The sequence below is a fragment of the Syngnathus floridae genome, chromosome 2, assembly GCF_059516105.1.
Source record: "Syngnathus floridae isolate MCC-2025c chromosome 2, RoL_Sflo_1.0, whole genome shotgun sequence".
Lineage (NCBI taxonomy): Eukaryota > Metazoa > Chordata > Actinopteri > Syngnathiformes > Syngnathidae > Syngnathus > Syngnathus floridae.
Window position 1 is genome coordinate 22276161 of NC_142414.1, and position 22864 is coordinate 22299024.

Below are 22864 nucleotides of genomic sequence, written 5' to 3' on the forward strand. Positions count from 1 at the left end.
AGCTCTATAAGGCTCTCAAACATCTTAACAAATTGGAGCCATAAAGAGCCAACTGATCTTAAATCAATACATTCATGATTAATTAGACCCCATAGCGAGGGCTTGAAGTGAGCAATAAAAAGAGAAACTTTATATAAAAGGTGGATTAAACTAATGTCGGTGTTAAAGGTTGATGTGCAAGGGGAGAGTGCTTATCAAAGAATTGGAAGGAACACATCATTCACACAGAATCGTTTCCTAAATTAAGTTTGATGATCGTGGAATACTCTGTCGCTGACAACAGTGGATTCTCAATCGTCAAGGAAAATTCATTCTGGGACTCAAGTCCAAATGGAGAAGCTATTTGATAGGAACATTAGCACAACATGGGCAGAATCAAATGAGTTTCACAAATTTAAGTCTTCCGCTTTTCGCGATTAAAATTTGAAGAAAACAGAAAAAAGCTTGGTCTGATCAATATTATCGAATAGGTAGAGGTTAAGGCTTTTATTTTCCCACAGAAGTGGCTCTCTCTAATGCCCAAGACTGGATTAAACTAATCTGATTTGAGCCTGTGATGAATTTTATTGGATTTGCGACCCTCATGTCACTGGCAGTGCCACAGCCCGCAGACGCAGGGGAGTACTAACGAGAAAAATAGGTGTAGAGATGAGTGGCAAGACAAGCTCAAATAAATAACACAACCCCGATCGAGTACTCCCTCAAAATCCTGACTGCTGAATGTGAACTGAATCACCCACAAGAAGCAACAAAGCAGAGGACAGAAAAGGCAAATTATTATGTTGAGGGAAATCCTTTCAATTGCAGATGAAAGCAAGTGCAACCTATTAAGGTCTTCGTAATATGCTGGCGGGATACAAGCATTTATCGCTATTGTTCCGCCTGTGGCAAACAATGCTTGCGCTGTGGTATTGCCTGATGGCTTACATGCGTGATAGCATTTGAGCTGCATAAGCTTTAAGGGGCTCTTCCAAATGTCAAATTGTGTTTATTGCACAATTTCTTACTCTTTAGTGTACTGCGAGGTGACCACTGAAGACGAGAAATTGTTCTATATTGCCTTACCAGGACAAATAACAGTTGAATAAAAAAAACTAATAAAAATTGACGGGAAGAGGAAAACTACTGTAGTTGTCTGGTCAACAATTCATCGTTGAGCTGTATTGTGATTTACAGCATTCTGCTGGAGTAGCCTTGTGATAAATACATTTAATTTGCACGGTAGATCAAGACTATGCGATCGTGTCGATTTAAAGCGTGTAAAAACAAGTTATTGTAGTTCCAAGTACGACAGAGAATGTCCCAACAATCCATTACATTGCCCCATACTTTCAGCAAGCACAAAAAGCAAAATGAAATGCAAGATAAGAAACTAATGAAGATAATAGAAATTAAGTTTTTTCAATGATCTGGGTAAAATCTCATTTATTTATTCTCATATTTGGCTATTTGTGTTTATAGTTTAGTACACCCCCTCCTCCCCACTGCCAGAAATCTATAAAGTGCACTCCGCTATTTTCCAGTACAAGCATGACTTCATGAAATGAGAGGCAGCGCACTGGCTGAATGAGGGTGCTGCATAAATATACATGATAATTGACTGATGGTTCTTTCATGTACTAGAAGAGCCCGTGTACAGTATATCAGTCCATGTGGGTTGTATTCAGGAAGAGCCAGTGCCATGTTCTGTACATTTAATCCGTTTATCTGCAGCCTTCGCTGCCTCCCTCGCTCTTTGTAGATACCTCGCTCTTGTTAATGCCAAAGTCAACCATGTGTGATATTGGCTTTGCTGGGTTTCCAATCGTCATGATTCAACCTCTGCGCTGCAGTTGTGAGTGGTGTCATCATCTGTAAGGAAACTGTGGGTAATCTACCTCAAATCGCTTCAAAAAGGGACAGGATTTGATCCAAGTATGTGCGTGCGTGCATGTGTGTGTGTGTGTGTGTGTGTGTGTGTGTGTGTGTGTGTGTGTGAAGGATGTTTGAAGCCTGCTGTTGATTGGAAAGACTCCGATTGTGATTGCACTGAAAGGCAAGTGGGGCAATGTCCCACACAAAACAGCAGATGGAGCTATAAGGTAAAATGCATGTTTTGTGGGGCCAGTGAATGTGTGTGTGTGTGTTTTTATCTACACTTAGCTACACTCTGTTTGCTCTCCTGTGTATTGCATGGAGCCCTCTTATAGGTAGGACTGGCTTGTGACATGTTTTCCTATGCGCTTTTCATGAAATTGTGCTCTCAATGTGAATCAGTTTATCATTTGTTCATGTGTCCTTGTCAAATGAGCCAAGTAACTCAACCTCAATGCAGGTGAATGCAAGGGAATCCTGCCGGTTAAACATGGTGAGGCTCCCATTTTTAATATAATAATAATAATAATAATAATAATAATAATAATAATAATAATAATAATAATAATAATAATAATAATATAAAAACAATAGAAATAATAAATTGGGAAAATAGGTTGTTTGTTTTAGTCTGTGTTTGTTTAAAATAATGAATGATCTACATCTTAGTAAGGCTCATTTATGGTTTCATTTTTACCCTACACCTCGATTGAATTGTGTCTACATATTGATCACAACATTTTCGGGACAGGGTGACAATCACATTCCTCCCATCATCAACCATTGTTCCCTCAGCACCACAGTTTGTCATGAATGCCTCTGTCAGTGTTATCCTTGTTTCCATAGTGATGACTCCTGTGCTCCCACGCGCTGTGCTTCCAGGTTAGAGCTGCCTGAATGACAGCACTTTATTTCAAGAATTTCTTGTCTTTACAGCTCCTCTGCAAGACTGACATCGCTAGTTGAGTCAATCGTCCTTGAGCATTCTCTGGTGTTGTCAACAACAAGCATAACATAATGGCTTTGTGACTCCTATATTGTGCCCTAAAAGGGATAATAATAGAGGAAGCCACAATAGGTTATTTTTGCCTTGGGATAGAGTTAGGGGAAAATGATCAGGCATCAGTTACCACAATTTAGATTTATATCATGTTATTGTTTTGTCATTATGTCATATCGAATCATTTCTCTTTGCTACATATCAATAGTTGCCATTGTTGTCTCCATCCTGGATACTGAGCTATTTTGTTAGAATCCAGCCCACCACCATCAGTACCAATTGAACATTCCTTCAAGGACAGCTCCTCACTTCAAAACTTTCTTTCTTCCACGGGCACCGCTGAGCTGACGCAGCTCAAAATCTGACTGATTCATCCGCCTGTCTTTGTGTGATTCAAGCCAATGACAAAGCACAGCACAGATCTGGAGTGAAGTATTGCAACGTGCAACATTTCAAGCCGGACGTGCCTAAATACTAAGCTCCTGACGTCGATTCCATAATTTGCTTTTTGAAGAAAAAAAAAATGATATGAGGTGAGAAATATGCACTGGGATAATAGACTCATAGCAAGAGCATAAAAATGGTATGAGGCCAATGTGCAAGCCACTAACCCCCCTGTCTGCATGACCCTAAAAAAAACATCATTAAGATCAATTATTTTAGAACTTAATTTTTCCCAGAGTGCAAACTGTTACCATAAGAACACCACAAAGTAACAGTGTGTAGGATGATTTTATTTTTCTCTGTCCTTTCATTTTAAACCCTCACTATTAATTTCCGTAATATGAAAAAATATACACGTTAACTCAGACCTCACACATCTACTGTATGTTTTATTTTTTGTCAAAAATATAAAATGAAACAAACCCTGCATGTAGAATAATTAAAATATTCTTAGAACGTGGAACCGCTTTAATTTTTGATCCCAACTACCTAGCATATGGCAACAAACCATTCTGGTGATATCTAAATTCACTGTTCTGGTAAAAGAGCACTAAAAGATTGACTCAAATGCATTACAGATCCATGCATGCACGTATGTATGCTAATCTGACATGTCGTGTTTTCTGGCAAATTTTTTGCTTGTTTGATGTTTGGAGCCTATTTTACACCAAACCTTTTACCAAACTCCAATTGGTGCAACCTCAACTACCAGTGCATTCATAGAGTACTGTGCCCCGCATCATTCATTCATAGTACAAAGTAATGTTTCCATTCAGAAGTAGTGCTTCGACAACCATTGCTGCACAAGAAAAAAAAGATACCCTCCAGATACAGTAAGTTTGCAAATACTAAATGTTGCTGTGAGTTTAAGTGTGAGGTAGCCCAGGAGCCAAAAATAAATACCATAAATCAACGAATCAATACTGCCGCTTTGCTCTTGTGTCAGGCTTTCTGAACGAAGTAGCAAGCGGCAGCATAAAAACACTTTCATGGGTTTCCATACATATGTACATGTGCATGTAACCACGTTGAAGATTTATTGAAACAACCTTTCCTTACTAACTAAAAGGCTCTCACTGAGCGGGCCTTGGCACTAACCCAAAAATATAGACATAGCGTATTTTTCGCACTATAAGGCGCACTGGATTATAAGGTGCACCCTCATTGATTTTTTTTTTATTTTAGAAATGATTTCATTTATAGGGCGCGCCGGATTAAAAGCCGCATAAAATAGAAGCTATACCGCATCAAACTGAGGTTGACTAGGGTTGTGGTATGCATCCACTGGATGATGCTGTGCTAAAGGGAATGTCAACCGAGTCAGTGAGGTCAAGTCCAACTCCCTTTCTGTTTGAAAGTGATATGCTTTGGCTTCTTGGTCCAGCAACGCCACTCATTTTTTTATGGTCATAAACTTCCTTTAATTTGATTTGTATCACGATAAACCAGTCAATGAGTTATTCAGTCAAACTTTATATACAAAAATTGTGCAATAACCAATAACCAATGAGCACCTCAGTAAACAATCGCGTTTCTCAAACTATCTCCTACAAAAGTGATCAGAACCGACTATAGTTCAATCTAACACATTGGTACCGCTTACTTATGTTTCCCTTCCATATCGATCCGTAACTTTACTCGAAACATTAACGGAGCAGCCTATTTTGAAGAGCCTCGTGCGCATAGCAGCTATCATTATAGCATTAGCCACCCGCAAACCCCCATGAGCCCCAGCTCGCAGACTCCCATGAGCCACATTGGTGCTGCTTATTTATGATTCCATTGCATATTGATACGTAAACGTACTCGAAACATTAACGAAACAGCCTATTTTGTAATGAAATAGCCTCACGGGTACAACTGCTATTCAGTGACGCCCCCTGACCACGGTTGCCCTAACGCTGGGAAGCGATGCGAACTTGTAATTTACTAGTCGTACTAAAATGTACTGAAACATTTTGGCAGAGCGCCGTGTACAACCAGTATGGATCAACAAATTCATCAATTGATCCATGTATAAGGCGCTCTGCATTATAAGGCGCACTGTGGTTTTTTGAGTAAATTTTAGGTGCGCCTAACAGTGCGAAAATTACGGTAGTAGTCCCTTTTGTGAGGATTATTATAGAATACAATAAAGCAGCGAGTACACACATATTCATCCATTATGCATCCTGATTCCAGTCGGACTCTTACATATGAGTTCCGAGTTTAAAAGAGCCGGATGACATTTAATCAGTGTTGTGAGTCCAAGCTCAGCCTCTAACAGCCGACTCCCTCACACTTACTCACAATTCATTTGCTAACAGACAAATCATGTCGCACAAATCATGTCAAATGAGCTACCCTAAATGGCTTTGAATAACTTTCTAAATATTGTATGTGATAAATGGAATATGGACTACCAATTTAGGGACTGAGAATTCTCTAAACGGATATATCCGAGAAGTCAACAAACGTAATGTTGAGCTTTTAATTTCCCAAAACACTGCACATTAGTGTTGTTCAATCAAGAGTGCATCAAGCATTTTCATACCAACTCAAAATTGCTCATAAATTGATTTAAGGATGAAATTGGACGCTGTGTGCATTCAAGCCTTTTCAGTATTTTTAAAAATCAAGTACAAAAGCCCACAATTAAAAGACGATGTTTTGTGATCACACGTTCTCAATAGAGTCATGTTTCAAGGAAAAAAAGACAAGAAAAGGAGTGTTTGATTTAATGTTTATCCATTGAGAAAACATGCTGGACTTCAACATGTCAACAGACATATACTAATTCTATTACAAAAAAAAAGTAATTGCATGGCATTCATTAGCGCTGCCGGCAGTGCTTTAGCAAAGCAGAACAAAACTAAATGTAAACTGAATTTGACAATTGTTGGCATTTTAGCTGAAATTGTTAAACTTGCCTTCACATTACAGATTTTGACTTTGTTAATTTGGTTGCAACTGAGTAAAACTTGATCAAATTCTGACATTTTGCCCATGGCTACTGTGATTTATTTTTGTGGCCTTCTCAATTGTGTGGTATTCTCACACAAATTTAAAAGTATCTTTCTTGCAAGAAAGCCAAGCCTCCATAAAAAAAGGTTGATTTATCAAAAATATTACAAAAACAAACCCAGGGCAAAGAAAATCTACTTGACAGAGGTAATAATTCATAGGCCGAGGGAATCAACTGGCTTGGGAAAAATATATAAAAAAATGAATCAAAACAAAAGTTGTCCTCAGAACAAAAGTGAAGCAGTAAAATCTCACACACCAACACTGTTAGCATGTGAAAAACATGAAAATGCTCTACACTTTCCAAATGTTCCTCAGAGCCACGAGAGATTGTTTAAGGCTCGACACCCATCATCATACCTACTAACTTTTTACGGTTGGCTTTAATCTTCACCAAATGCCTGCGTGCTCACTCCTCACATTCAATTCCTTTGATTTTCTAATGTGCACATGTTCTCCAGAGGGATAAAATGTGTACAATAATACCTGTGCTAACCAAAGTTAATAATACTGAATTTAATAAGGCTGACGACAATGAGATGGTGAGTAGAATCTTAACTCTTACTGGTATTACCACTCACTCTCAAAAACAATTATAACAAGCATAACGGTGTTGTTGGCTGAAAGTAATAGTGTGTATGTATATATATATATATATATATATATATATATATATATATATATATATATATATATATATATTAGATTATATAATATATCCTCCTCAAAACAGATGGACGGAATGCCCAATTTAGGTGACGTCCTGTTAACTGCATGAATAAAATGAAAGAAAATCACGGGAACTAACAGGGCTGACAAGGGTCTTTTGTAAAGAGATGACAGGATTTGTGGTTTTAGTTATATTTATATGATTTCTTATACCAAGAGGGAGTTGCATCTCAGATGGAATACATGATGAAAGGAAAAACAAGCATTATGACTTTGAAGGCAAGCGAGACAGCCTAGGGGGAATATAAAAAAATCTCTTTATTATGAAGGAGTCTACTTTATTCAACTGTCACTGAATCAACAAAACTGGGTCTCTTAAAGGTGAGTGAGTGGGCAGAAGATGATGCAGGTTATATTGCCTGCTCTAATATAAAGCAAGAAGGAAGGATCTTTAACATGTTAAAACAGTTCAAATGGAAATATCCCTTTTAAAAAGAAATGTTGCCTTAGGTACAGTCAGCACACTGGATTAAAACAAGACCGGACATTGAGCACAATGTTTGGTTAAATTCCTTTAGTAACAATTCAGAGAATTAACATTAGTTTTAATTATTAAACATAGTGGTCATGTCATTTGCTTTCTTTGTGAAGTCTTCTGTATTTTTTTCGAGCTAGAAATAAATTGTCACTAATAAAAAACTGACCTATGTTTCCTCAATGACTTCTTGTTGTAAGTAAAAAAATAAAAAAAGATCCTTCAAGTTACAGTAGTATATTCGGCCCAGCTGCCTCTGTAATATTCATCCAAAACTGATGTTGTTGCTATGGCTACAACATCCACTTTTTATGGACTGAGTTGTATCAGAGATAAACAGTAAGCTTATTGTGGTGGAACGGGACTCGTGTAGAAATGTAGTCTACATGCTTTTTAGATATTGAGTAATTGCATTTTATGCGTCATAAAATTTGTAACCCAATACAAAATTAATAAGTTCCCATTACTCAGTATGACACCCCATATCAAATAACAAACAATCTGTTGGGAATTGCTTCAAAAGTATAAAAAGTACCCTCATGCAGGCCCTGCTGTGATTTCATCTCGACTGTTATGTTCCAACGCTATCACGTTTAAAATTAAGATGGGACTACAATACAAAAAAAAAAAGTTGAATTGTCTTGTCAGCATACAACAGATTTCTAATTGGAAGTTCAGAGATAACAGATACCGTACCTTCTGTTAAAACAGGGATTTCTTTTCCCCACAGAATAAACAATATTAAATTTGAAGTATCTCTTATATTTTCCCCCATACTAAGATGGCTTCTGGTTGTAGATTAACAGAACATTCCTGCTTCCAGCTGGAAACGACACTCTTAGTGCTTCATATTTATACACAGCGCAATTGAGCTCGAGCATAAAAACGGGCATATCCTGATTTTCATGCCGATAAAAGCCTCGATGGCCTTGCCTGCATCGAATCCTCTGAATCATTGCAGAAACAATTATTGTTATTATTATATCATTATATATCGTTCAGATCATCGCCCACGAGGTCGAGCAAATAGGGGTGTGTGGGTATAGACGGACATGTGCAATCAGAGTAGAAAGCAGTCTCCAAGTTTCCATTCCACCAATATATGATACCCCTGTCCAACTTTACACGTTGGCCTGCTTGCACTTTCTTATAAACATACTTTGAGCACACCTCCTGTATTGATTCTAGCGAATCAGTTTCTCCAGTGCAAAATGACAGGGCCATGCTGTTGTGCGAAATACCAAAACAAAGTCTTGCTGGCCTCTGTCCAGATCGTGCCTTGTGCCAGACTTGCATCGGCCATGAAACTGGCGCCCTTAGTGTTGTATCTACAACAATTTAGTTTGGTCTTAAACTAATTATTCTGGACTAGAATGTGAACGATACTATTACCTGATTTATTAACTGTCAACAAACTGTGTCACCTAGATCTGCATAAGAATAAATGGTGTTCATGATCTGGATGTCTAATTAGTTATTAATTCAATCAAGGCGTAAAAGGCCCCTTAACAAAAAGAACGTGCACACTACTCAGTGACATTAAATTGAATTAAATAAAGTATTTTCTGATTTGCTCCACACAAGGGAACGCCATCTGCAGTAGGAGGACGATTCCTAACCACCTAAATCCTTACAAAGAAAAACGCGTAAGAAGTTATGTTCCTCATAACAACATCAAAGGCATTCATGAATTCAAGTCTAAAAACTGCATGGGATAATCTTCCAATAATAATCTTGGATAAGATTTATTAAAGTTGACTTTATAACAGTGGGTCCAAACTAAGGCCTAGATGCCATGTACAGCCCATCGTCCATTTTCAGTGGCCTGCGATATACACAAAAAAGTAACATTTGACATAGCCTGCAACGCTATAAGGCATGGGTGCTGAAAAAGTGAGGGGGAACTTGTGATACTCCTGATAAATACTGCAATGACGACTACTTCTAATTTTAAATTAGTGATGTATAGCACATTATTCCCCTTATAGTACCAGATTCTGCTTAACACTACAAACTACACCCAAAATTCTGCAGCGAGTGACTCACTTGAGTTTAGCAGATACAGAGCTCTTCTCAAATCCCTCATCCTTTTAATTCGCACTGCCATGGTGGGGTGTTAATGACTTACACAACAGATGTTTGCTACCGCGTGCTGCGTTTGCGTCCATGCGAGCTGAAGTGAGTTGCTGTCACACACGTAGACATGCATGACAACCTGTGACCGTGTCACTGGGGCTAAAATAAGCCTGGTCACATTGTACTGCACTGCCGGTTTTTGCCAGTCATTCAATAGATGGAGGCAAAACATTGGAGAGGAGGAGAGAGTGTGAATGAGAAGGGAAGAAAAGGAGGAAGTGATGGAGAGAAAGCGAATGATAGCTTTCATCTCCTGTGGAGCCCGAGAGTATTTCTTCGCAGATACTCACACAGAAATGAATCGGTATGAAGCAAACCCTCCAAGGCTGCTAAACAACCATAGAATTTGGGGAATTTCATAAATATAGTTCCCCAATACAAAAAGTGAACCAAAAAAGACTATATGATATAAACAGTTGTGTTTGATCTCAAGTTTAACAAACTTGCCTTTGACATTAGTGAGCAGCTTTCTAGCTTACTAGCACATCACCTGGCATTTTAAAGTCCATCTTTAACATTCTTACAAGTTGAAAAGTTATTCCATCATTGGTGGTTAAGATGCAGAAACAATGATTACCAATGACGCTTTTGGTGTCACTGGTGAGCTCCTGATTTGAAGCTGTAATTCTAATTCTAGTGCTTTAACTCCCAACCCAAAGGCAAAATTTGAACTTATCTTGGTTACAAAACCCCTTAAAGTTGCATCTATTTGAGGGTTTTATATTTAAAGGTATGACACCCCACACCAACTTCAAATTGTAAATTGAAAACCTGAAGGGCATTTAATGTAAAAGGTGCCAACGTCTACTATGTATTTCATCACGCAAGCAAGCAATGATTACAGTAATATGGTTGGTTGTTGCCCCCCCCCCCTTAAAAAACATGTTTAAAAAAGTCAGTCTCAGAAAAAGCAGCATTTAATCTGGCAAAATCTATGACCATCGTCACTTTGATAATCACAGAAAATAAATAAATGGAAATTTCATCACTTCACAGTCCAAAGGAAGTTCATTTTAAATTGGAAAACGCGAGTGGGTTCCACTGGTGCATCCATCCGTCTGTCTCCTATCGCTTATCCTGTTCAGGTTCACAGGGGAACTGAAGCCTAACCTGATATTTATTCTTCTGCCCAGCGCAAGTTTGGCACAAATTTCAGTCCAATTGTGTGGATGGAAAGTTTTCTTGCTTTGGTATTTTCATTGATGAGCACAGTTAAGAAAGGAGTGTTTGTGCCGTTGTGGGATTGAACAATAACGAGATGAAGCGGCTCCCCTCATTCCCTTTCAATTCAGGGTAGGACGGGATGAAGCTCATACTGGAAGCATAATTGGACTGACTGGAGCTCTTGCAGAAGATCTGGTGTGTGTGACAGCCCCCCACCCCCAAACGCACACAAAAAATAGCACATCTCCTCTCACTGGAACGTAGTCCAAAGATCAATGTTGCATGTCTTCATTTTTTGAGTTTTTAAGTATAACAATAAAAAAATAATGAGCTGAACAAGATATAAAACGTCCCAGAAGAAACTTCTCTCATATTTTTTACATGACTTTCGGTAGTTGATCTTATTAGATGCAACTGTGTCCAGTATTTTGGGTCAAAAAAATTGCAGCAGATTACTATGCATTGCTGGGCCAGATGAGAGATGTGCAGTCTGATCATAGGCCTCATGTCAAAGCCAGATGGACACTTTTGTGCTTTTAAACTAAATACATAATGAGTATTATGTAATGTAATATTCACAGTTTGTTTACTGGCTGTTTGCTCACAATAAAGCTGAGTCAGCGAGAGAAGGAGGCAGCCGTTAATGTCGGTGTGGGACTCAAAAGTGCAAGAAATAATTTGTACGCAGGTTGAAGCCTCCGCTGCTTCAAAGGTCACGACTTTGTGCAGGTTTTGGTGGGTCCATAGCTAAAAATAAAGGCCTGCCAAGTTCAGTGAACACAAAACGCATCAAGAAAGAGAGTAACATGGAGAAAACCCGGAATATGTAGTGATGTCAGACTTTGGGAACACTTAGACATCAGGATCAATCACATCATGCTAAGCAACGTCTGAGTTGAATTTTAAGAAGTTCGTAATCATAACCAACAGAATGCTATAGTGAAATGGACTAAACTTGGGAGGGTTTCCTATTCTACTACATATGCCTGCGTGACATGAATGCAGCATTAAACTGTCACCTCGGAGGCTTTTGGACATCTCTGTACTACAAGATGTCAGCAGTAGGCAGAATCCATTACCTTACAAACACGCACACAAAAATCACCTATGACAAGATCAACTCTTGCGTGAGAACAAGAGAGAATGCGGCGGACTCTCTTGTCAACCTCCGGGTCAAAGCGTCAAACCGGTGAATGCATCACACCTGCTTCAGCTGTTACGACTGCTCTAGCCTTTACTTGATGCAAATGTATTGCATTTTTAAACCTGAGTACTTTTATGCTTATGTCCGTCCTTGCTTTTGCACAAAACCTAATAAATTATACATAGGGCCTGTCTTGAAATGTTCTAGGTGGCATGTGGAAGTTATAACTCCTATTGTACAATTTGGTGTATATATATATATATATATATATTTCTAGCGTCTTAATTGGTAATCAAGCGCATAGAAATGCTATTATACTATAAAACCTCACAACTGTAATGAAGATGTGCTCATCACTCGTAAATTGTTCTGCCCTCGCAGGAAAACTGCACTAACGAAGCCCTAAACTGTTACAACTGAAATCAAATTTTAGCTGGGTGCCACACACAGCAATGTACTAGATGAGCAGCATTTTTCTGACTTTTATTTCCTGGTCACGTCACATCTCACAAGGCGACATTTTTCTAACGATCTTACCAGGGCTCAGTATAGCCCTCCCGTAGGCCGACAGTTTTTGCCACGGCACTGGGTCAGAACAGAGAGCTGACATCGACACACTAAGGGAAAAACGGCACTACATCACTGTGAGACATCACTGCTCTTTATTGACTATGAAAAAAAAAAATAGCAGCATCTGCTGAATTTAATGGGACATTGCATGACATTTGAGGAGGTCAGGGTGCAGACCTTTTTGCGGAGATTGCATGTTCTAGTGTTTTGCGTGTTCTAGAGTTACCTCTGGAATTTGAGGCTAATGTGCAAACCACTCATCCAGCATGTAGCCCTCTAGACACTCATTTATTACAAATTGAAGTGTTAAGAACCGTGGTCCAATATTTTTAGGCATCTGGCACTCCTCGTGAATGAGTAAAAAAAAAACAAAGCAAATGCGATAGTTTAGCAAAGTGTTTCTCAAGCTTTGTTTTGCTTAACGCAAAAATAATCAGTTAGAGAATAACATCAGATTTTGACATTTTCACTTCTTGTCTGTTCTGTGTACATTAAGCTTTTGGGCCAGATGAAGTTTGATGGAATTTTTGTATCCAGTGTTGCCACTGGGTAGGTATTCAATTATCTGGCTACTTATGCTTTACTGTCATTGTGTTTTAACTCAACCAGAATTTGAGAGTTTTCTTTCATCCTCTGGCAACCACAGAGAGGTTGTTTACGAGAGGAGGCTAAAATAACTAACTAACTAACTAACTAACTAACTGACTAACTAACAAATAAACAATAAATAAATAAATAAATGTGCAATAGCTCATTTGGAATGATTCGGGCTGTGGAATTAGAGGGTCACTGTTTGTATCCTGCTGCAGACAAAATGATATCAGGGAGAGAGATGAAATTCCTGATGACTATTAAAAGTGCCCTTGAGCAAGGCACTGACCTCTCACCCAAACTCAAGCGGCGCGGCACGATTTGCATGCCCCTTTTTCTTTGACATCTGTACTTGCATGCCAGCACATGTTTAGTCTATGTGCATGCACTCTGTGTAACACAAATATACAGCAGTGTGTGAGTTGAATTTAAACTCAGGAGACGACAATGAGTACAGTAATCCCTCGCTACTTTGCGCTTCACCTATCGCGGCCTCTCTCTATCGCGGATTTTTTTTCTAAACAAATATTGCGGACAGATTCGGTGTGTCGCGGATTTTTTTTTATTTTATTCTTTTATGTCACACTCACACACACATTCACATCGCCATGTGCAGGAATGAAGCACACAAGACAGGCAACAAGACAGGCAAGTGCAAAAAAATCCTCCTTAATAAGCGACATTCGGCGTCACTTGGAGCGCGCAGCTTTGTCTGACCAATTGACACGAATGGCCAATGGGAACAAGTTGAGCTGTGTCCTTGCAGCTGATTGGCTTAGCAGTTCTAACTACAATTAAGCTCAGCCTACCGCACTGTCTGTGTCAACATATCAGACTTGCGCTTCATCACGGAAGGTTTTTTTTTACTTCGAGACTTTAGTGAAAATGTTTACAAAAGTGTTTAAGTAGTTAGTTAGTAAATAAGAATGTCTCTGAAAGTCAGCTTGTCTTTAAAATCTTCACAAAAAATGTGCAAAAAAGTGTTTAATAAACAATAAAGTGTTTAAAACTACACTTAAATAAATAAAATAAAACTTGAATAACCTTAACCCTTGCCACTAACTACTGCTACAACAACTGTAAATGGTACATAAGGGTCAAGTACATTAAGGTAAAAACAGTGGGAAAACAGACATACGATTACTTTTCAAAGACAAGGAGACAGCTCTTCCAGCCAACACTCTGGTCTGCCGCTATGTCCAGCATCGACTCTGTTTTGAGTTTCAACACACTTGATTTTATTATATATGCGTTTACATGCCAACTGAAAGTCTACTTAAACTGCACACAGAAATATTGCGTGCATCGAGCCTATTGCTGAAGGGGGCCCCGAGAGATGGCGGACATTGGCCAAAATCAAAAACAAAACAAAGGCACTACTTTGGATACTGCAATGATAACCTTAAGGTTAATTAATAATGGTGCAGGCTTGTTTACCTAGCAGGCATTTATGACAATTGTTCAATTTGCTTATCCATCTTGCAGGTTCTTTCTTTTTTAGGAGGGGTGTTCATTGTCCTCCTTAATTGGGGGCCCCAGGGTTTCAGGAAACGTCCCTCATGTACCATGTTGACGTGACAGGCTCAGGCGCATGACATATTCGGCTTTAAAATGACGTCAGGAAAGCGCGAGCCTCAGCAGGCAGCTCGTTTGTCAGCGGCAGAGAAGACGAGCGGCGGGAGGAGACGGAACTGCCTTTCTCTCTCTCCCTCCCTCCCTCCCTCTGTGTGTGTGTCTCTCTCTCACACCCTCCCTCCTATCTCGCTCCATTTCGCCACTGATCGACACGCTCGCATCCTCTTTCTCGCTCCAACTTCACGCAAACTACCGCAACCATCTCCTTCGTCATCCCTCCACAATATTTCTTTCTTATCTCCTTTTTTCCCCCACTAGCCTTTATTTCTTTCCCTACCTCTCAACCAGTGATATCACCCCAAGCAGAGATGTTACCTCCTCGTTAGAGATGCTGGATCCTCTAACTCGACACGACTTCTCTCCAGCTGTATGTCAACATTTCTGGACGCTGATCAGCCTGACTACGATGTAGGAGAGAGAGCAGACGAAGATGCCTTCTACAGCTTCTGTTTTTTTTTTCTCTCATAGTCTTGTTCGCCTTGAGAAAAAATGAAGGCAAAGTTTGAGGGTTCCTTTTTTGGCTTCCGGTTCACCTGCCCACCTACACGCGCCCATTAACCCCCTCACATTTTTTTCATCCCGTCTACTCTGAAGATTATTACCAAGTAGATTAAGTTAGAGTTTTTTTTTCCTGGCATCGCTGAAGGAATTATACGTGCGCCACCTCAGTGGATATGTCTTAAATGATGTTGGCGTCACCGTTAGATGGAGAAAAGTCGGTCACTTGAGTGGCATTAAGCACTGTCGACTTTGATTGAACGCGTTCAATCTAAATGGGAGGATACCCGGTGGACTGATTCGGCATCTGAGAAGGAGAACATGTGGATAAAACGAAGTGTCGCACGCAGGTAAGACTAAAAATAGATAAGATACATAAATAAACAAAGTAAACATGTCCGTACTGAATGTTTGGGTTAATTTGGAATATGTGCGCCGTTTTTCTTTCACTCCTCTCCTCATAAGGGTTTTTAAACTACGTCACTTCATAGGAGAGACTGATACCAGTTCATTCTTGTTAGCTACAGCTTTTTTAATAAATATTCCGTAACTATTTTCAAATCAGATGTGGCTGTTATTGTCTTATTGTTATTATTATTATCATCATCATCAATCATCATCATTATTATTATTTTAATAACAATTTGTTATTATTATTAATTATTATTATTATTATTATTATTATTATTATTATTATTCTTATTATTATTATTATTATTATTATTACGTGCTACTATTTTAAGGAGTCTCGTTGAGTGAACAATTGATAACCTGAACGCTGGGGGGCGCCAATGTAACGGCGCAAGCAGCCCTTTTATACTCAAGGCTGGGTCTACTCCCCACCTGTGAGAGCACACGCACCCACACACGCGCAATTATCTGGCTTATAATTGGGTGAAAGCAACAACACCAATAATGGATGATTTTTGTTGCCGTCTAGAAAAAAAAAAAAACTGAAGGGAGGCAAATGAAGACCAGACCAGACATTTCCACTTCATTAAGTGTTATGTTCTTTTGGGTAACACAGGTTTAAATGCGATACCTGCAACCTACCAGCAGTTGAGATACTTGTTCTCAGATCAAATAGCTCGTCATTTGCATGCATGCATGAGACATACTGAACATCTAAAGGTTGACCTCACGGAAAAATGGTGTTCGCTGGAGATGTAAAAGGGAACGCGCAAATAGGCCTACCATAGTTTTGTATGAGCTGGTGCAGCTGTGCAGATCTGCCAGTTTTCAGTTCATGAAAATGCTTCGATTATTTTTCTACTTCACAGGATGTACTCCTTTCAAAGTGAAGCCAGTCATAGTAACCCAGTTTGTCTTCATCAACATTAGATCCAACTAGTCCTTTATTACTTGTCAGACAGCTGTCAATAACATGATGTCTAATAATGAACATATTCAATGAAGCAAGCAAACTACTAGTTCCTTGTTCGGACAGACAAAAAAAAAGGTTGTAGGTGTTAGGGGAGTACTGCTATTAGCACCCATGGAGATGAAGAAAAGATTACATCTAAAATATTGTCAATGAAGCATTCTATGCCTATCACCTTCTACCAAACTTTTATTTAGCAGTTGGAATTAGATCAAACTCAAGTGCACTATAAACAACCATCGCTGCATAAATAGTGCTGTACATGGAAAAATAAGTGACATGACAAAAAGCAGAGGTAAACTATAAAGAAAAATACAATAGCATTAAAAACAAAAGCATGTCTCATGCTGATTGAGTCAAAATCCAAAGATTAAGAATTGGCAACGAGGTCCCTTCCCTAACATTTAGCGGTCATTCCAAACGCATGACCCTGTCTAAGCCTTTCCTGAGCCCTCGGTAACTCTGATAGCGTCTGGTACGCTGACCTAAGGCAGGAACTCAGAGAGGTAAGGTGGGGTGAGGCCATTTCAAGATTGGGAAACAAATAACAGACTCTTAAAAGAACTCTAAAATTAAGGGGCCAATAAAGAATAGGATAAGAGTTATGTGCTCCCTCTTACGAGTACGAGTCAGGTGGCGAGCAGTAGCCAAAGACAGATCATGTATTTAAAAGGTATCCTGAGAGGTAGGAAGGGAGTCATTCAGGAATCACTATGTGCCGATAGTAAGAAAATCTTCTTCCTTATTGAAAACATGCAAAACAAAAAGACTGGTTGACAAAGAGAACTCTCAACATGTCAAGTATAGAAGTGATGGGGGGAACCTGTAATTAGCTTGATTTTTTTATCAGCAAAGATCATTCCTTAGTATTCTTGTTTATTCTGTGGTTAATATTCCCCGCACCAAGCTCTCCTCTCACCAAGCCACTGGAAAGAATATCCAGCATGGTACAATGGCAAAAATATCCCTGGCAGAGACACGAGTTGCCTTTCAAGTGGGCGCTGCACTTCACATCAAAAGCATAGTTAAATATAGGAAATGGTTTAGGTGTACGTAAGAACAAAAGAAAGCTGGTAACCTCAAATTAATGATTTGGGTGCTGCTTTGAATGGATGCTCAGCCTCAGGTTTGACAAAAACATGATGGATTTCCATGCACAATTATGAGGACCGATCGATACTTTTGCCTCGGAAAGAAAGCGCAGTTTGACTTCTGTTCAGCTATTCAAAAACATGTTTGGCTCAACAACTTTGAAATTGTTGAAATGATTCACCGGTTTCATTGTTCAATATGTTTTAATTCCAACACATGCACAATTATGAGGATCGATCGATACTTTTGCCTCGGAAAGAAAGCGCAGTTTGACTTCTGTTCAGCTATTCAAAAACATGTTTGGCTCAACAACTTTGAAATTGTTGAAATGATTCACCGGTTTCATTGTTCAATATGTTTTAATTCCAACACAAAAAATAATATAATTGGTCTAATAGACTACCTCCAATTTCTCATCAAAGCTGTTTCTGCAGTTACTGATTAGACATGAATTATTTTTGATATGGCTAGTTAAAATTTTCACAGCCGTAAAGGTGGCATATTACTGACATTGCCGTATTCATGTAATTCAGGTGCCACCCTAATAGTTTCTATGAGGGTTATTAGCAAGGCCTCTCTGGAGCATGATTACCCTAATTTGCAGTGAAATAGGCTGTTGCTTTGCTCAGATTCTATCCTTCGGAGATGTCTGTGTGTCTGTAAGCTCCAGTGTCATAAATACCCGGTGCAGAAGGACCAGGACTGGTCATGCCTGTGACAAAGCATCAACGCAAAACATGCATGCGATATCCTGCTGGAAACCGCACTGTTGCCAAGCAGTGGAGTGGAGGAAAAACAACTTGCACAGAAATGACAAAGCCACTCATGGGTGATCATTAAGTTTTGTACATGAATCCATTTTCAACAAGCTCATAAATAAATTGTAGCTATCTCAAAGGCGGAATTATATTATTGATATAATACTGATTTTTAGTATTGGTGCATCTCAAAGCAAAGCGAGATTTATTCATTTTGCCTTTGAGACAAAATTCGCAAAGCAAGACATCACCATCTCTGTAAATGCTTGTTTACGGAGCCATTGTAGCTTCACACGAAGATAATTAGGTAAACGCGGACTACACCCTGAACCGGCCACTGCTCACTCTCAGTAACTTATGGTGATAGACAACCATTCAGATTCATATTCACACCGTCACTGAATGGGAAGTAAACCCATAATTCCTGACCCAAAGTACCACTGGCAGCTTTTCCAGTTACTTCAACTTTATGTGACATTACTTATGAAACCACAACTTAGTCCTCCAGATAATAATAACAGTCTCTCTGAATTGCAGTTGTAGTTGGCTGAGCCTTGCAACCTCCACAGCATTTCCATTAAAGAGCAGTTGCGTGTACCGTGGGTGATGCGAGTGAGCAGGACATCAGAGACGGATCATTTCTACTCAGCAAGCACATATGCAGTGACTCGGGCTCGGGGCTGCGACAACCTGGCAGTCATGCTCCGTCATACCCTCACATTCACATCTCAGCGTCCAGGTTCTCGCCATGTTGCTCGCAGGAGTCAATGAGTGTCATTTCACTTTGGTCAACTATACATATTGTGTGCGTCTCTCCTGCTAAAGCACGTCCATACTACAGAGGGAAGAACCTAACAACACAGAGCCCCCCACCCCCGGTTTATATATTGCACTTTGACTGGATCAATACAGACTCTGCAACAGATCCGATTTATTTGTCATGGACCTTGCCACTAACTGGGTTTCTCTGGGCATTTCTCAATGCGCCACATTTCACAGAAATACTTTGTAAATCATAACAGCATCTTTGAGCCACCGCACTGGAATTGAGGTGAATTGAGATTTGGGCTGCAATAAAAATAGATATGAATGTAATGGTCTTAACGTATTGGATCGTTATTCTTTTTCACCCTGTTCCCATGCACTTTGCAGCCTTGCGTAACGTTTTGAGCATGAGGGTCATTCACACTGTAGCGAAGACCTTGCGCACAGAGAGTAATTAGAGCGATGCAAAATCCATCGCACCTTAGACTCTTTATAATACCCCACATATGCCCATTATGATTGCTTTTGTTTGGCTTCACTCTGAATCAAGGTTCAACTTCACAAGTGTAACAAGTATCTTGTTAGACTTGCAGCTGCTCAGCCTTATTCATATTTTCACATATTTTTATTATTACTTAGTATATTTGATACTTTTTACATTTACATTTTATATTTCCTATACAGAGGCCATTCAACTGATATTTACTTCCCAAATGCACACCTAGTATATTGAGGCTAACATTCAGCCCAATGTGACCCCCTCTGTTGTCAGAAGCAGGAAGCAATTTTGGTCATTTGCGATTTGACATTCAAGCTCACCACTGCAAAGACATTTGTGTGCCTGTGTGGCTGTGTGTGTTTATACATGCTGGGTTCTGTTTTCCCAGGTTGCACAGTCAGAGATTCCACATCAACAACAGGCTACAAATGTATCGCAGTTCCACATTTAGCAATGATGTTGAAATGAAGCATTGAAGCTTTCCATCCAATTGCTTCACTTATAGACAGAAATGTCACAATGCTTCATTTGCTCTACTGCGCCAGCAAGTGGATGGTAAATGTACAATGGGGAGTGAATAACGACACAACAGCTTTGTTCATTAGTGAGTTGACATTCAAGCTCACAACTGCAGAGACATTTGTGTGGCTCAATGTGAGTGTGCATTTATACACGCTGGTTTCCCCTATTGCACAGTCAAAGTGATATCTTCAGTTTCAACACACATTAGGCGTAGTAAACGGGCCGGGCGTGCATCCAAGCTCAACTCTTTAGTGCTGTGTTTCCCAACATTTCTTGAACCAAGTCACACATTGTATTATAGGTCACGACACACCACGGAGCACAAATATCTCAGCTAGTAGTTATAATATTTTTATTTAAATCTTAAGTGAAAGACATGAAAAGTGCTTCCATCGATTGTTCTTTTAGCGTGGCTGTTGAATAAAAAATATAATTCATGCAATTTATCCTTTCTGGAGGCCACCTTTCACTCCCTTATTTTACATCCTTTTCTTAAAAGGAGGACATAATCCCTCTATTCAGCAAACTTTGTAAAAATGCTTTCTAATTGCTTAATGGGCTCCTGGTCCCCACAAAAACAACCAGATAGTAAATTCCGAGTGACTTTAGCCGTCAATCAGGCGATGATGATGGATGCCATCGTTAAGTGCACAGTTAGTTTATAGCAATGACTCAAAGTAAAAAAACAACAACCAAGTAGCACCCTCAAATACCTTTCACCCTACTGATGTGAAAAAGCTTTTGCACATCTCCCCACTCCTGTTGACAAAAGTGTGGTGTGGGGCCCTTTATGACAATTACGTATGGGGGCCCACACTCTGGTGCTATGCCCCTGATTGCATCTAAGAATTGATTATTTCCCCCAACGCATTAGAAAGCTCAAATTAGTATTTGAATATAATGAAATACCATCAGTTATATACTTTGTAGCTTTCGTCTAGAAAGAGACCATTAATCAAGCCTGAGTATAAGCCAGCGTACACCTCTTGACAAAAGTGATTATTCTGGGTCACGTTCCCTTAGAGCTGCTTTCCCAAACTAATAGCGTTGGCAAGGGCAGAGATTTGCCCTCATTTTGTGAACAGACTGGCTTTCGGCGTGAAAACAAATTCCCATGGCGATTTTATTAAGGTCCGAAAAATTTCCACTTGATATCACTGTATGTTTTCTATACTTAACAGGACAATTAGGGTTTTTTTAAGGCAGCAATTGGAGTGATTTTAGAAGAATACATTATTAATCATTACTTATTGTTATTGTCCATTGTTTGTGGATTTTTTGAAGCAGCAAAGAGAGTGATTTTAGAAGAATACATTATTAATCATTACTTATTGTTTGTTATTGTCCATTGTTTGTGGAGTACGTACTTTTAGATAGAGCTGTTTACCTCCAATGTGCTCGTAATTTGACTATTGACATTATAGCATAAATGAATGGATGGCAATATCCAAGTATTATAATGGTCTGACAGTTTTCCACTGCCCTGGCAGTGATCTCTGGAGTAGAAGGTGCATATATTTCCTGGACAATACAAGTCCATATATGCGCTTACTCCAGTCACAAGATTTCACTTTATTGTCAAGGCTCAGCAGTAAATGTCGGGTTGTCAGCATGTCTGTACTGTTTGATGGACCAAACAATAGCACTATCAGAGCCATGTAGTATTTACGAGAATTGAGCTGTCATTTTGGAGTCAGACACGAAGGCCATTGTGATAAACACACAGTGATGGAAACAATCTAGTGCAATTTGACCTGAAATCTAATTAATTTACAAGTTATACTGACTGTCGAGGATGGACATGATAATTAATCAGTCAAACGTTAAGTATTGTATGAATTATAATTATTGGTTGATGACTCATTTCTTGTAGCAATTAGGGTGACATGAGTGCAGTTCTCACCCCACCGGGGTCGGACCAAACTGATTCTTAGTTGCATCACGGGTGTACATGATTCTGAATCGGTGATTTCTCTTAAGTACTCAAATAACGTGTCTGCAACATCATGGAGCAAAACACTCACAAAACAAAACACTCACAGCAGCTTATTTTAAAGTGCTGTTATGATGTTTTTTGGCCACACAATCGAATGTGCACACATCGCTGAGAAACATTTGTTGCTTTTTGATCATTGAACGCCAGGTCACTATAGGTCATTACTGTTTTAAAGATAAGTAAGTAGTCATCAGTCATTGAATTCAGTCAGTCAGACACCCATCCACACCGAGTCTGCCTATAGTGCATATTTCTGTTGGTATGCCTGTATATTTTCAGTATTCACACTCGTGGGGCTATTGTTAGAATTTGATGAAGCAGTCAAATGCAGCTTTCTTAGCCGGCTGGTGGAGTCCTATCTGCCCTCACAGTGAGCTGTGAAAGGGGACGTGCCCTTGTTCTCTGGCCTGGATGTTATCAGAGAATTTTCACACACCCCACGAGAGGGGAAAGATTGCTGCCTCGCTCCTTCCATGGTCTCTCTTTTCTTTTTCAATCGGTTGCTCTGTTTGGGTAATATAAATGCATGGTCTCCCTCCCTCTATTTTAAGTCTTCTCCCGTGTGAACCAGTTGTCCTCGAGGCTGGCAGAATTAGGGGAAGTGGAAT

General features: G+C 39.4%; 2 protein-coding genes across 2 annotated transcripts in view; one reads left to right on the plus strand and one right to left on the minus strand.

Annotated features, from left to right (window-relative positions):
• Positions 1 to 22864, minus strand: part of cfap74 (cilia and flagella associated protein 74) — a 150021-nt gene that overhangs the window by 103839 nt on the left and 23318 nt on the right. The gene's annotated exons all lie outside the window — the stretch shown is intronic.
• The window catches only part of ajap1 (adherens junctions associated protein 1), a 30749-nt gene continuing 22580 nt past the window's right edge, over positions 14696 to 22864 (plus strand). Inside the window, exon 1 of the mRNA XM_088369374.1 lies at positions 14696 to 15593. Within this exon, the coding sequence (XP_088225500.1) occupies positions 15565 to 15593 (29 nt within the window). The 5' untranslated portion in view covers positions 14696 to 15564. The remainder of the gene's footprint in view (positions 15594 to 22864) is intronic.